General features: G+C 40.9%; 1 protein-coding gene and 1 non-coding gene across 3 annotated transcripts; both read right to left on the reverse strand.

Moving 5' to 3' along the window:
• Window positions 1–2,503: 2,503 nt before the first annotated feature.
• On the reverse strand, window positions 2,504–12,265 carry SLC25A3 (solute carrier family 25 member 3). Of its 2 annotated transcripts, none has more exons than XM_005519451.3 (8): window positions 12,150–12,265; window positions 11,838–11,994; window positions 7,052–7,173; window positions 4,667–4,846; window positions 4,371–4,552; window positions 3,491–3,663; window positions 2,947–3,057; window positions 2,504–2,836 (listed from the first exon to the last, which is right to left on the reverse strand). In XM_005519451.3, exons 2-8 carry the CDS (start codon window positions 11,986–11,988, stop codon window positions 2,676–2,678), a joined length of 1,080 nt encoding a protein of 359 aa, XP_005519508.1. In that variant the 5' UTR covers window positions 11,989–11,994; window positions 12,150–12,265; the 3' UTR covers window positions 2,504–2,675. The 2 variants fall into 2 exon arrangements, with proteins under 2 accessions (XP_005519508.1, XP_014104401.1); XM_014248926.2 differs by lacking the exon at window positions 7,052–7,173 and adding an exon at window positions 7,331–7,452.
• On the reverse strand, window positions 3,959–4,198 carry LOC148184316 (small nucleolar RNA SNORA53). Its single transcript, XR_015772624.1, has one exon. It is a non-coding gene; the product is annotated as a small nucleolar RNA SNORA53 (small nucleolar RNA).
• Window positions 12,266–15,144: the final 2,879 nt, after the last annotated feature.

The following is a 15,144-nucleotide window of genomic DNA, read 5'->3' on the forward strand; positions in this document are numbered from 1 at the left end:
CTCCAAAACCAGCAAGAAATTATGTTTTCTCCATCATAAAATATACACAAGCAGCATATACATAATCCATGTTTTACAGAGCACTTTGGGGTTTAGTGATGGGTCTCGAGTTACCCAAATTCAAAATGGGGTACTCCTTTTTAATACAGGACTTTCCTTGCAATAGAAGTGCAAATCTGTCAAAAGCACCACTGCTCCATCTGAACCTTTGGAAAATGTACCATGCATTATGCACAAAGCAGTTCTGAATGACAAAGTTGACCTTTTAAATGCATTTTAATACTAAATTTTTCCCACTGAAGCTTACTTAAAATACTAGCAGGTGACCCTTTAAGCAATACTCTTTCCTAACAAGCATCTGAACAATCCTGTGGCTGAATGTTAATGAAGCTGGCAGGTGCAAGGCAATTCTCTCCCCCTCTTAGGTTTTCCAGTGAAACACAACACTGCAAGGAGCACTAAGTGCATTTTCCCTTTCTCATTTACAGAAGGGGAACTGCAGGCAGCTCCTTGTAGTCTTATCTCAGATCTACCATGATAAAACTATCTGGCATCTTTAAAAGAGTTTCAGGTCTACCAGTGAGCAATGAGAAAACAGATTTAAGATCCTCTTATTATTGTACATAATTATAAGAACTGTGCAACATTGACTCAATCCTAGAGAAAAATTGTGCGATTTTGCTCCACATACAGAATTCTTAGGAAATTTAGCTCAGCACTAGATTGCTTGACAGACTACCTCACTGCATAAGCCAAGCATGTCTCTTCTGCCAGCCTTAAAATTTGACAGCAGTGCTTCACTTTCCCCAGGATTGGAAGGAACTTTCAGCAAATAAAAATCTACTGAGTTACAACATGCCTCTAAAGAAACCAGTACACAAGTGACAGTTTTGCCTAGCAAGCTGCACCATACACACAATGTCAAAAGGTGATTTAACATCAAGTCTTGATACAAGATCAAGTCATAATAAAGGCTCTTCTCCAAGGAAGCTCTTACAGGCATTGAATGACTCATTAAATAACTTCAGAGCTTCCCATTCATAATGGAAAAACAAGATTTACATACTTTTAGCATTAAATAATTTTAATTCAACAAAGTATTTGTACAAGTATTTTATTTAGACTTGGGGTATTTGACTTTGCTGCGTAATGCAGGCAGATACCAGCCGCTTTACAGAGTGCCTTTATTACTGTCATGGTGACAGGGAAATGGTGGTTTCAGCTTTTACTCCCCATTCTCAAAGGCAACAACTCAAAGTAAGGCCCAGCTTTCTTGTTTAGCATAATCATTCAAAATCTTGGAAGTTGGAGGATTTTCCCAGTGGGTGAAAAGCTCAATGCTACAATAGCAGGCACATCCAACTCCAGCAGCAAGATGCTGCAGTCAGTACATTTATTATAATCCAGTGGTACATGCCCAATTTGTCCCTTTGGCTCTGAAGGAGCCAAGAGGAAGAAGCAGTGTAACATAAGTGAGTGCCAAGCTAAGTTCAGTATCAACAGCTCACATGCTGTAAGGCAGCCTATCCACAGTACTGCAGAAAAACATCAGTTCCAGCGCTACTTTGTGAGCAAAGTAGTAATAGATAGGGTGTAGTGACCACCAGCTGTGGGTTACTGAACAGGTGAAATGCAGAAGGCAGCACAATCATCCTTCACTAAAAGACTTGAGAAAAAAATTGAAAAACAAATACCTTAACATTGCCTTAATTGTCTCCTCTTGTGTGCTGAGGAGCATGTATTTCTTCACATCAAGGTCTGAAAAACCTGGTATGGCTCCTTGTGTTGCAGAAATACATGGTTCAACCATCATTCAGCATTAAACTAATTCAGGAAAAAAAATAACTGAAATAAAAAACTACAGCTGTAACAAATGTAGGGAAAAGCTGCCAAGTTTTTCAAACTTTAGAATAAAACACAAGCTATTTTTATTTCATTGTGACACTGAAGTACACCATTAATAGTGTACAGATATATTTGAAAATATTATCAGCTTTTCTCTAGTTAAGAGGTAGCAGCTACTGTTTAATTCCACAGGACAATAAGAAGGGCCAAGTTCTTTGGTGTGGTTCAAAGCCAACAGAAGAGAAATTAAGTCAAGTAAGCGTAAGTTGGGATGACCATCCCAAGGCAGAAACAGCTCTAGTATGCATAAGGTTCCTTTTATCTCTGTGGGGAACACTGATAATCATGACTAGGATGCTCATCAGACTCCAGTCTCATCTCAGCCATTCAGGAGTTCAGCTGTTCCACAGTAACAGCTTATTACAGGCAAATGACCACTGGGCTCAAAGTGCAAGGATGGGTTCTTGGCACTTCTCTGGAAACAATGAAAGCCTAATTTTATTTTTTAAGTGGAAGAGTAACATTTCTCTAAAATGTGGAATGGGGTTATTTTAAAAAAAAAAAATTTGGGTGGAGAGGGGGAAGCCAGTAGAGTATTTGAGGTATTTGCTACTATGAAATGAAGCATACATATGCAGTAGTAAACAGACACTAAGCACTCTGTTTCTCATTTATTTCAGGCAATGACAGTGGTAGAATTTAAACCCTCTTGTGAGATGAGGGCACAACCAATAATGACATTGTATAGAGTTTGTTTTCTACATAGTCAAATGTATAAAATTTTCATGAAACTCATCACTGGGACAGTCAGCAGTCAGTCCATGAGTTGTCTATTCAGTTAGACCAAGCTTCTTCTTCAGAGATTCTGGCATTTCAGGTGGAGGTGGGCGAGGAAGTCTGAAATAAACCTTGACAGAATCGTAGATGAACCACTGTAGTGCAGTCAGGGTACCAATCATAATGATACGAGCAAACAGACCTTTCCATACACCTGGAGAGCAAACAATAAAGCATGAGCAGCATAAAATAGCATGGAAAAAAGAAATCCTCCCCAAAACACCAGAAACACTTGATCCAAAATACATGAAAGTAAGAACGTACCTTTGAATCCAAGCCTCATAAGAACCTGCGAAGCTGAGCTGCCCTTTTCTTTGTTCAACACAGATACCACAGAGTCAGCAGGATGGGAAACAATTGCACAGAATACACCAGCTGAAAGAATAATTTGACATTAGTTCTGCGGTGTTTTAGCTGTACACTACTGTGTACACTAAGAACAACCAGCTGAAACTTCTGAACGGAAGAAAACAACCAGAAAAAAAACTTCTGAATCTTTGGATATTGGAAATCCCCCTTCCATCCAAAGATTCCAAAGACTGAAGAAGATGGAAGTTTTCACTTAAATCAGCTGCAGTTTTTAAATCTGGCCATCAATATTGGTAACATATAGGAGCAGTTAAAAATAGTGTCCTATTACAGACCCATTTTCCTCTAACAAACTGATTATAGCTATTTCACCTGCACATTTTAAAGCTGCAAATAAGTTCTCCCATGTCAGTGACATGTGCTCAAAACTCTGAAAAGCAACAGGTCTCTAGATTTGCAGTAATCCATTAACGAAGTGTAGGACTTAAAGATTCCTTACCAATATAGCCTGCAACAAATGTGACTACCAGCTGTTCTCCTTTTGTACATTCACTTCGTGGCTTGGGAACAACATACTTGTAGAGAGCTTCAACAGTACGTTCAAAGCAGGCAAATTTCATCATTGTGTATGGAATCTGTCTCATCCATAGCGGAGCAACACCTTTATAGAAACTTAATCAGAGAAGAGACAATCTCCGTTTCATTTTCTTCAGTATTTAAAGTATATTTCTAACCTGAAATAAATTAGCTTATTTATTGCTGCTACACAGCTTCTATACATTGACCTTGTAATGCTGTCAATACCTACAGAAATCTGAGTTGTATTAATTTCCGAGTACTACCTTCAAACAGCAACACAAATGGAAATTTTCCTGATCCCCAGGCTGCAGAGCAATTTCTTTAGTCACTTTTCAGATTACAATGCACTGCAGCAATGTAGTACTGATACTACCAGTGCAGAAAGGCTAATGTCTGCATACCAGCCAAGTCCTGATAGTGAGACATGACCTGTACATCAACAGCCACTTCCATCAGAACAGAAAGCTAACATGCAGTTATATTACTCTCACATGCCAATGACTCAAGCATCTTTGACTGTACAACCAGAAAGTTGCTGAGTATCTCTGACTGGAACTGCTAGAAACTGAAGTTATCCAGCAGAACTCAGCACAAAGATACTCACAAAGATGGATCTAAGGAGCATGTGGAATTAACAGCCAGTTCAGCACAGACTGCCTGAAGTATGTTAAGTTCTTATCCTGATATATAAAGACCAAAAAGCATTACAAGCTAAGGCCAGAATTAGTTATAGCACCAGTTCTTCATTAAGAAAATGTACTGAAAATCAAGAACTTCAATTAAGATGAAGGGATGCTTACGCCCAGATGCCTTCTTCTGCAAACATTTTGGGTAAAGCCTGCCGTAGAGTGTTTGCATATCCAGGCTGTGTCTGAATACGAACTTTAGCAGCTTCCATTGGAGCCAGAGCAATGTCAGCAAAAAACTCTGCACTGGCAGATGCAGCTAAATATAGCGAAGTACGCCACAAATAGGCGTTTTCCTGAAAGGAATTTAAACACACATTTTTATTAATGAATTATGCTTTTCTGATTATGCCTTATCACTAATAATATTATGCTGCAGACATATAGCTTTATGTAAATTTAAGGCTTACCTCTCCCAGCATGTTGCCATACAGAATTTTGAAAACTTCATAAAAACCAAATTTACAAAGCCCTTGCATGGAATAGCCAATAAAGGTTGGAGCCCATCCCTTAGCCAAGCCACGAACACCATCCTCATTGATTGTCACTGAAAATCCATTGAAGATGCTCTTGTATTTTTGTGGATCGACCTAAACAGAATAGACAGGTAAATGTTTGATATAGCTTACTATTTTCCTCCTTACAACCCCATCCAAAACTTTTAATTTTCCTATTCCTCCAACAGCCAGCTTCCTATAATTCCCTAGACAGATGATGTACTCACCACAAGGTTACACTAACGTAACCATAATGGTTACTTGCTAGTCTCAAACCCAGAATTGTTTTAACAGCCAGTATGTTCCTCAATACCCAGAAACCACCAAATTCAATTTTGTTTCGCTTTAATTGTCCAAATTAACAGTGCAACTGTAATGAAAAGATTTACTGAAATCACTGTTCTAACACTGTCAGGTGTACTGGATCAGATTTTTAAAAAATTTAATGGGTCCTGTCAGCAATCTCATTTACTTTACACACTATGGGTATGTACAGGAACGTTGCCAGAAACCTAATGTTTTACCTAATTACTGATCAGAGAAGGTTGTTTTTCCTGTGTCATCTCTCCACATAGTCAGGCTAAGACAAATGGAGCAAAGCAGACCAAAGAGTACTCAAAAACTTCTACACTTGTACTTTCACTTGGCAATAAAGGCTACACAAATTGTTTTCTGCCTATAAAATTTTGAGTGAGATTTTATTAATTCATCAGAATTTGACACAGACTGACTTGAATAATTTTGTTTCAGGTGAAAGGAAGTGATTTAGCAGAAACTGTTCAACAGGTAATTAAGTCACATCCCACTGTTACTTTTCATACTTCACATCATCCAACAGTTCCTCAGAGGATAAGAAGGAAGATATCAAACTGGATGCCCATCAAACTTCCAGAAAGAGCTATAGGACATGCATGAGCATTCACAGACTGGTGTTTTCTCTTGCAGCTAGGAACAACATACTTGGGATATAGTTCACCTAACTATGTCACCTTTGAACAGACATAATTTTAGAAAAGTGGGTATTTAATCAGGCACTGAAAAATGAGACTATGCTCAAGTCAGAACCATGCTTAGTTATTAGGTGTGTAACAGATGTCCTGGTTTCAGCTAAACCATGGCAAAGGTGACCTCTTCTTAAAAAGACATGAGAGGGCAGGCAACAGGTTTCTTCCTGGAGAACTTAGGAAGGATTAGAAACATGCTGTACTGGATCTGTAAAGAGATAAATGCTGACAGGTTTTACAAGATCACACCTGAAATCCACATGGAACACCCCTCCTGAACCTCCCTCTAAGTACTGGAGAGGGAAGGAGAAGTATCACCACCCTTACCATGTAATAAATAGGAACTGGTAGCCCACACTGGGTATGTCTGAAGTGTTGCAGATTTCCTAGTTTGAGAATAGACCTTCAGGTGCTCTCAAGAATGTGGAAAGGTCTCTCTGGTAAACATTGTTAAATAATGGCCATTCAGAAGAACACAGTTTTGAAGTTTTTGAATATGCACAGCACGTGCATATTCCTAGTGTGACAAGGAGGTCCGACTAACTCATAGTTCCCTCTTAATGTTGGAGTTCTATAATTACAAAATGGCCATTTTTATAATCAGTATCAGCCTGTGCAACACAGAAATCATTAACTACTATATTTACAAGTGTGCTTTAATTTGCTTCATTCCTGCAGATTTGCCTGAATAAATCCATTAGTATGTTTTCATCCATGGCTGTTCGCAAAATTATTTTCATGTGTCATAAGCCCAATGCAACAATGCCCCTTTCAGTTCAATCAAAAACCACTTCAAGGAAAGCAGTTGCAAGCATCGATGGCCTTCCTGAAACTGAGTTTTAGCCACTCTGCTCAAAGTGGCATCCTTAGAAAATATCCAATCCATAAGCCATGCATTGATATCCAGTGTTAATGGATCAAATTACACATGCATGCCACTCCAGGCTAAAAACCACAGATCTCAAAGGTACTATTTCCTTACTCCAAAAGCACTGGAATAGTGCTGGACAGCAAACCAGCCAGCAGAGTAACATTGTGGTGCGTGCCTTTTAGCAAACAGTCAGTTAAACGTGCCTTAAATGCTGTCAAAAATAATGCGTCCAGATTATCTGTAATACCTTTACTTCTCTTTAAAGTGGTATTTTGCTAGTCTTACAGCAGTAGATTTGATAAAGCTGCATTCAAGTTTACTTGCTTCTGGTCATCCACAAAAGATTGCATCCCTACTGACAACTCTTAATATGCTGGCTAGATAGAAAACCAAAGTTCAAGAAATGTTTAAGTTTATACAAACCTGCATACGACATTTCACTAAATCCAGAGGTACGACACCAGTGTGTGTCAGGCCACAACTTAGGACCCCACCAACGCCACAGAGAGCATAAAACTTGAGCGAGCCATATTCACAACTGTACTCTGCAGCAAAAAATAAAGACACACCATGCTTTTATATTAACTCCATGCACGGTTGGACAGCGATGTCCACGGTATAGTTTATGCCTCCAGTTCATTAGTAATTAAATATACCACACTAAACATGCTCTGTCGTCACATACCAACATGCAGAACAAACCTGCATTCTGCATTTAACCAGGTCTAGAGGAACCAGTGCCGTATGTGTTGTTCCACAGCTAATAATCCCACCAAGGCCACAAAGCACAAAGAATCTGTTTGAGCCATAGGCACAGCTGTATTCTAGTTAATTGGAAAAAATTACATATATATTATCAATCATAAATGATAACAATGATCAAAAAAGAAGCAAAACTAAGCGCTACTTTCTCAAAAGTATTAAACTGAAATAACCTCCCATGCTGTATTACTTGAATAGTGTTAAAATGAAAAAATTATTTTGCTTTAAATTAAAACATTTTGGACAGACAAGATTTGATTCTAAGGCTTCCAAATTGAATGTATTCCTTTAAATAAGCAAAGGAAGAAACTGTGAAGTTTTAGCTTGCAGCACACTAAAACCATAGAAATTAATCCCAGATGTTACTAACAGAAACAACAACTCAAAGTTGCAATGTCCAGCAATTTGTTATAGCCACTAATTAAGGAAGAACAGTATTTCTCTAGTACTCAAAAGACAAAGCTTCTTTTGTTAAATATTCTGTAACAGTTTAACTCCTGTATTTAAGTAGATACTATAAAAATCTACAATACTGGTGTTGGAGATATGCACATTTATTTTCAGGTATTTCTCAGATTATTTACAGATTTTTTTTAATTTACAAGTTTTTTTAAATTGTGTTTCAAATACAGAATCTCAAATGTATACAGCTTGCTATTTATTGTCCCACTGAATGCTCATACAAAGTTCATTAAAGAATATTTCTGGTCACATTTAATCAAGAGATACTTCATATGCACTGTTCTATACATTGTATATACTGTGTATAAAACTATCCAATCTTAAAACAAGCTATTAATTTTCATAGTATTTATTATTATTACTATTAATATTATTAATATTATTTAATTTAATATTTCTATACAGTGAAGTCACTGGAGCTATAAAAAAAGAATGTTTTCTTTCATTTTTGAAGAAGCTACAGAGGCTATGTGTGAGTGCAAACAAAAACCACTCAAATTTACAATGAACAGTACAAAATAAGCATAAAGTAGCACCACAGTTCTATTACTATGCTCAATGTTTTGAAAATATAAGTAGAAGCAAAACTGATATACTGAATAAGCATACAGAAAATCATAACTATGAGAAAAATCTACTTTCCAAAGTAGAAAGACAATTTTTTGCTACTAAATCTACTGGTGTCACTTCAACATAATGGCATTAAAGTATTATGACTTACTAAGAACTATGTCCAAGAAACACTAATGAAAACGAAAAGACAGCAAAAGCCTATCTTATGCAGAGCTTCTTTGCCATCTTTCTGATTCTGAATTCCTTTATGAACATTAACAGAAACTGACGATGATGTTCAAGAGCACCAACAGAGCAGCAGATAACACTAGCAAGCTTATCCAGCTCATAACTTTGTTAATTTTTAAAGGAACTCCCTCCCACAAATAATCCAGATTTTACATTAGATTTTATATTTACATTTTGCACCTTACTCTTAAAAATTACCCAAACAATAAAAAATAAGCTTTTCTATATTTAAAACAATAAATATAAAATCACAGATGCCATAGAGAACCTAAATTAAAAGCCAGGAATCAGTCATCAGAATAACTTATTTTTAATTGACACACTGCTAAAGACTGTAAATATGCTGGTCTGAGACTTACACATGGCTCCAAAATGGCTTGGCTATGCTAGCAGATTTGCAGACAGAAATAAGTCTGTTTACAACTTTCCAGAATGGCTGGTTAAACACACATAGATCAGACAGCTGTAATCAGAGAACAGAGTCTAGGTCTGTTTGGGGCAGCTCTGTCTAGCTGTGTCTTTGGCCAACAGCTACCATGCTGCCCAGATCTCAGAACTGTTTGCTCTCACTGCCTTTTTCACAGTAATTCAGAAGTCATACTCCTCAAATAACAGGGTCAGACCTTTATAGTAGCCACAGGAAAGTAGAGTTTTATGTATGGGCTGTATTTCAGTGCTATTCAGACTGACCTATCAGCCTGGTGTTCAAGTACAGTAATTAAGAAAGCCAGTATCAATTAGGCTTGAGCTCTTTAGAGGTGCCTAGGTTTGTAGTGGTACAGTAATATTAGGAAAATAAATCCACAGATGATCTTGGACTTCCTATTTCAGAAGTAGAGTCAAATTTTCTGAAAACCATTAACTTGAAAAGAGAACCAGCTGAACATGCAGCACAGAGGACAAGAAAGTAATTCTAATTAAGACAAAAACTCTTAAAGGTACACAAATATAAATATGTGGCATAAAAATATATCTACCCTGTTGAGACAGCTACATTGGAACTATTTAATATCTCTGCTTCCAATCTGACACGTTCACAAGGACAAATTCCATGAGCCAGTCATAAAATACTTGGTCTCTGAGCTCCATTGTGGTTGATGCCCTGAACTGATCTCAGAAGGTCGTGTGGTTTGTACTGACTTTGTGTGACCTTGTGCAAGCCCAGATATCTTCTGCAACACGTTATGTTCTCAGCACAAAAGCCAGAGAACTGAATGGTACATGAAATAGTGAACTCAGCAGAAAAGATTATAAAGACTGAAAAACTTTGGCCACCTTTGACCACAACTGCCAACAAACAGGATGAAGATTAAGCATAATGCTTTAAAGAAACGAGTGCACCTACTGAATATATTTAGCATACCAAAGAGCGATTTAGGGCTTTATTTAGCTGGAAGCAGGATTACTCCACTGAAAGCCACAAATGATTTCTTGAAAACTTCATAAAACCTAACTTGTCTCTCTTTCACGTAATCTATGAATATTCATGCAAGTCCCCTAAAATACTTCAATTGTCATGGTATTTCAGAAAAGGTAGCTTATTGAAAGTAATTCTTACCTTTTTTTTTTTAACTAAAACCAAAGAGACACTTTTAAGTTATTGACAGCTTAAGAGAATTAGAATTTTAATATCCACCTCTACTATTGTGCACTCTTTCAGATAGACCTCAACATGTTGGAGCCATGCAGAGAGGAAGTGAATTAAGTCCAACAAAGGCAAATGCAGGGTTGTGTACCTGGGGATGAATAGACCCATGGACCATCAGAAGCTAAGGGGCTAACCTGCTGGAAAGCAGCTCTGCAGAGAAGGAGCTGGGGGTTTATCAGCCAAGCTGTCCACGAGCCAGCAGTGTGTCTGTGTGGCCAAGGCCACCCCAACGGTATCCTGTAATGCATTAGGAAGAGCACTGCCAGCAGCTCAAAGGTGATCCTGTCCCTTTACTCAGCCCTAGTGAGGATACATTTGGAGTGCTGTGCCCAGTTCTGGTCCCCTCAGTAAAAGACAGACATGCAGCTCCTGGAGCAGACCCAGGGGAGGGCCATGAAGATGATGAGATTTGAACACCTCATTTATGAATAAAGACTGAAGGAGCCGGGTCTGTTCAGCCTCAAGAAAAGAAGACTGAAAGAAGACCTCATCATTGTCTGTAAGTATTGATTGAGGGTGTCAAGAGGATGGATCCAGACTCTTCTCAGTGATGCCAAGCAACAGGATAAGAAGCAATGGGCAAAAACTGATGCACAGGAAGTTCTATCTGAATATAAGAAAGAAATTCTCTACTGTGGTGACCACACACTGAAACAGGCTACCCAAAGACTCTGTGGAGTCTCCCCTCCTGGAGATATTCAAGAATCTGGACACAATTCTGTACAATCTGCTCTAGGATGACCCTGCTTCAGCAGGGAAGTTAGACCTGTAAGGATGATGACAATGACTCACTGTTGTCCTTTCCACCCTTACCCGTTCTATAGTACTGCAAGTATCAAGGTCTGACCTTCAGAAGTCAACAAACTGACTGGGAAACATACAGGAAGCATTTGCACTTAACTCTTAAGTGCATCCCTGTATCTTAAATAGCAGGTTACCTGGTGTATGCCCCACAACTAGTAAAAAGAAAGAACTAAAAAAAGAACAGCAGCAAGCACCCGAATGTATCTAGATGTTCAGTTACCCAGTTATGAATAAACTGGTGAAAAAAAATAAGAGAAAAAGGGAAAAAGGATGGGAGAGATGGTCTTTCGAATCCACAGATTAACTCACTGCTCTTCTCCACCGATGAAAGAAGTAGGGGCCTGCAACCACAGCGCCCGACGCTGCAGGCCACGCAGAGCCAGAAAATGCACTCTGTGCTCCCCAAGACAGAATCTACGGGAGTCTCTGCGATTACTCCGCACTAGAACCTTCCCGTGTCCTTTTCCGGCAAGCCCGGATCCCTCCTGCTCCTCAGCACACATCGCCGGCAGAGCGGAAGCACTGCCAGCGCCTCCCCCACCCGTGCCCTTCCTCGTCCTCCAAGCGGGCGCGTAGGCCCAGCGCCGGCCCCTCCCGGCTCGGCCGAGCCCCACTGAGCGCTGACATTCCCTGCGCCGCCTTGGCGGGCACAGGCCCGGGGCCATCGCAGGCACCCCCAGCCCCGCACGCCCACGGGCCTCGCCTCCGCCGCGGCCCCTCCGTCCCGCTCACCTTCGTTGGCGGACGCGGCCGCCAGGCCCCGCCGCGTGGCGGGGGCCTCCGCGGGCTCCGCTGGGCGCTTTCTGACGCCGTCCTGCACCAGCTGGAAGTGCGGCGCGCAGAACAAGTTGTGCCGCGCGAGCGGCGCGATGGACGAGAACATGGCGACCTAAAGCGGGCGAGAAGAGCAGACGGACGTGGGACCGGGAAACTCCGCTACGGCGCGGCCGCCGAGCCCCAGCCCCGCACCCGCGAGGGGGCCCGGCCGCCCCGAGGCTCAGTCCGGTCCCCGGCGGGCGGGCGGCCCGCGCCGCCCCGACTCACCTCACAAGATGGAGCCGCTGCGGCAGAGGCTGAACGCGGGCCCCGCGCCGTCACCTTGTCCTTCGCCGCGCCGGGGGCGGGGCCGCCGCGCAACGACCCACGCCGCGATTGGCGGAGGCGCCACACCGACCGCTGCGCACGCGCGGCCACCGCCCGCCCGACCCGCGCCTGCGCCCCGGGGGGCCGAGCCCCCCCTCAGCGGCCCGGCAGGGCCTGTGGCCCTTGCTCGGGCTGTGTGAGCGCACCCTGCAGCGATGAACCCCGCGCCTCAGCTCACGTTCCTTCCTTATCGCTGCCCGGCTCGGGGAGCTTGCCAACTAAGCCACGTGCCTCCCACGGCCTCGCCCCGGGCAATGTCAAACCTGAGCAAGGCCCGAACGCGAGTTCCCTGTGCTGCCCTGGACCCGTGCTTTGCAGCGCTCACACCGAATCATGAAAGCATCAGGGTTGGAAGAGATGTTGAAGATCAAGTCCAGCCCCTAGCAACGCACCCATTTTTTGAGATTAGCTTAAAGAAGTCCTCGGTATCACCCCAGGTTACACATCTAGTAATCACATCTAGTAATGCTCTCTAATCACTGCTAAACACACGGGCTGCAAGTCCCTCAGCAGAAAGCTGAGGGAGTTGTATCTCATCCTCTCAACAGACTCCAGAATTCTGTCAACCCAAGCAGGGTCAGCTCTAGCGCCAAGCACTGCCTGCAGACTCCCTGGCCGAGTTCCACGTTTGGAGGGTAAGCTTCCAGGGCATCATGACATAGCCTGTACTACATGCTACAACACCCACAGCTGCTCACAGAATTGCTTCTTACTGGTTTGTTAAAAGCAGAATGTTGTGTAACATAGGACCCATGCTTGGCCTTAGCTACCTTTAACTATGCCTTTTCCAACACAGGGTGAGTTCTCTCGTTTTAGTGATTTATGTAGTACAAGACTAGCACAGACAAGTTCAGCTGTCCAGTTACTGAAGATGCAGTAACTCCACTTTTTCATTGTTTTGATCATATTCTTTCAATTATAGTGCTCTGCAACAGCATACACACAGAAGCCAGGAAGGCAAGAGACTTCTTCAATGTGCTGAACATCCCAGATCTTACTTCTGGGCAAATGACAGCATACCAGCAACACCACACTGAAGAAACACCCCAACTCTACTCAGCTCCTGTGAAACTTCCAAGGAAAGCCCTTAGGCTCTGGCTCTACTCTCTCTATTTCACAACAAAGTTGTGAATCCAGGGGGACTGTCTAAAATGGACAAAAGTGCCCAATAGCATTATCACAAATATCAAGGCTGGTTAAGTGCCTCTTGAATAAACTACACTCCAGCTGCTCAAGCAGGAAAAGGTCAAATGAAACTTGCACTCTTCAAATACTTTTGTTTAGTAACCAGCTGAGAGCCCAAAGAGCTGTTGAATTCATTGCCAGTGGCAGCAGTGAAAACAAGCCATAATAGTTCATTTTGCTATTACTTGCTCTGCTCTACTCACCTCTAAACAATTATTTGTAACAATATTTTATTTTAAAGCCAAACACTGACATTATTTTCAATTTCAATAGATAACCACTAGACAATTGAGACTTGGGCTCTTATCTTCAAACTGCAGAAAAATGATTACAATTCTTGCGGACTCTTCCAATTTTTAACATATGGAAAACCTCTGTTCCTTCCAATTATAAAGCATGAGCAGATGACCACTTATAGACAACATCTAATGGTGATTTATGTGCACAGCTATACAAATGCTTATGAATTGGTCTATAGAACTTTTCTAGAACAAACTGTGAGTGGTTTTTAAGTGACAATTAACTTCTAACAGCTGTACTATTAACAAGACTTACTAAACAGCAGTCTAACATAGCCCCATGAAAATACAGGGATAATATATGTTCTTACTGAATACATATAAGTTTACAAAGAAAATACCTACAACTTTTCCCAGATGTGAAGGAATGAAACAGCAATAGCCTGTAATTCAAACCATCTAGATTAATTTAATTAATTTCTGAGAGACATTGAAGGTAGTAATAGGTGAAGACTTGAAAGATGCTACATTCTAGCGTCACCCTCTGTCCAATTCACAGTAAATTAAATCCATCTTTTTTAATCAGTAGCTGTAAGTTTTATGAGGTTAGGAAAATTTCAGATTGCAGCTCTGGAGTGTTCTTAATTTCATCTATCCTTCTGTTGTAACACCCACCGCATATCCTCTCCATTTCCCACCCTAATTTCACCTCAAACTGCATACAATCAAGGAAATGCAGGCTAGTTCCTGTCTTACAGTAACTTTTCACAATTCTAACATTTTGGTAAAGCCTGCAAGCAAAATCAAAGCTCTTATGAGCTTGTTTCCCAGGTGACCTTGTTTTCAAAAATATACGAGATACTGAAACAACCATCCACACCTTTGATAATCAGGTTAGCAGAGCAGCATGTGCTTGGCTTGTAAACTTTTATTTTATATACACTTTCCTTATTTCAACACCAGAACTACTAGACCATGGTTCTAAAGTCAGTAATGGATCAGGTTTTACAGCCCAAGGGAAACCTTAAGTTGCAGCATTTCCTTCACCAGAAACCAGGCTTCCAAGGTTGGACAACAGCAGTCACCTATCCTCAACACAGGAAGTAAGTAGTGGAATCTTATTATTCTTATTAATTGCTGCCATGTATATCCTTGTCTAATAATATTTAATTTTTTTTTAATTCTCACACAGTACATGATTTGTATCTATTAAACATCACATTTTTTTCTAGAGAACAAATAAGACAGTGCAGTTATTATGTTTTAACCACAGACTACCAATGCTAACAGAGAACTTCAAAGTGAGGTGTAACTCGTGAGATTTCTTTTTATATCAGCATATACACAGTACTTACAGGTGTTTATGCCACCTTAGGACTGCTTTACAAGTTCAATTAACTTGGCGACCCTGTGCTGTCTGAAACATGCATGTATATATCCATTGTAGTAACTTGCTGTTGCACTGGTGCAAA

This window comes from Pseudopodoces humilis, chromosome 5, assembly GCF_049639895.1.
Source record: "Pseudopodoces humilis isolate 2021_Gansu_Grassland_sample_001 chromosome 5, ASM4963989v1, whole genome shotgun sequence".
Classification (NCBI taxonomy): Eukaryota; Metazoa; Chordata; class Aves; order Passeriformes; family Paridae; genus Pseudopodoces; species Pseudopodoces humilis.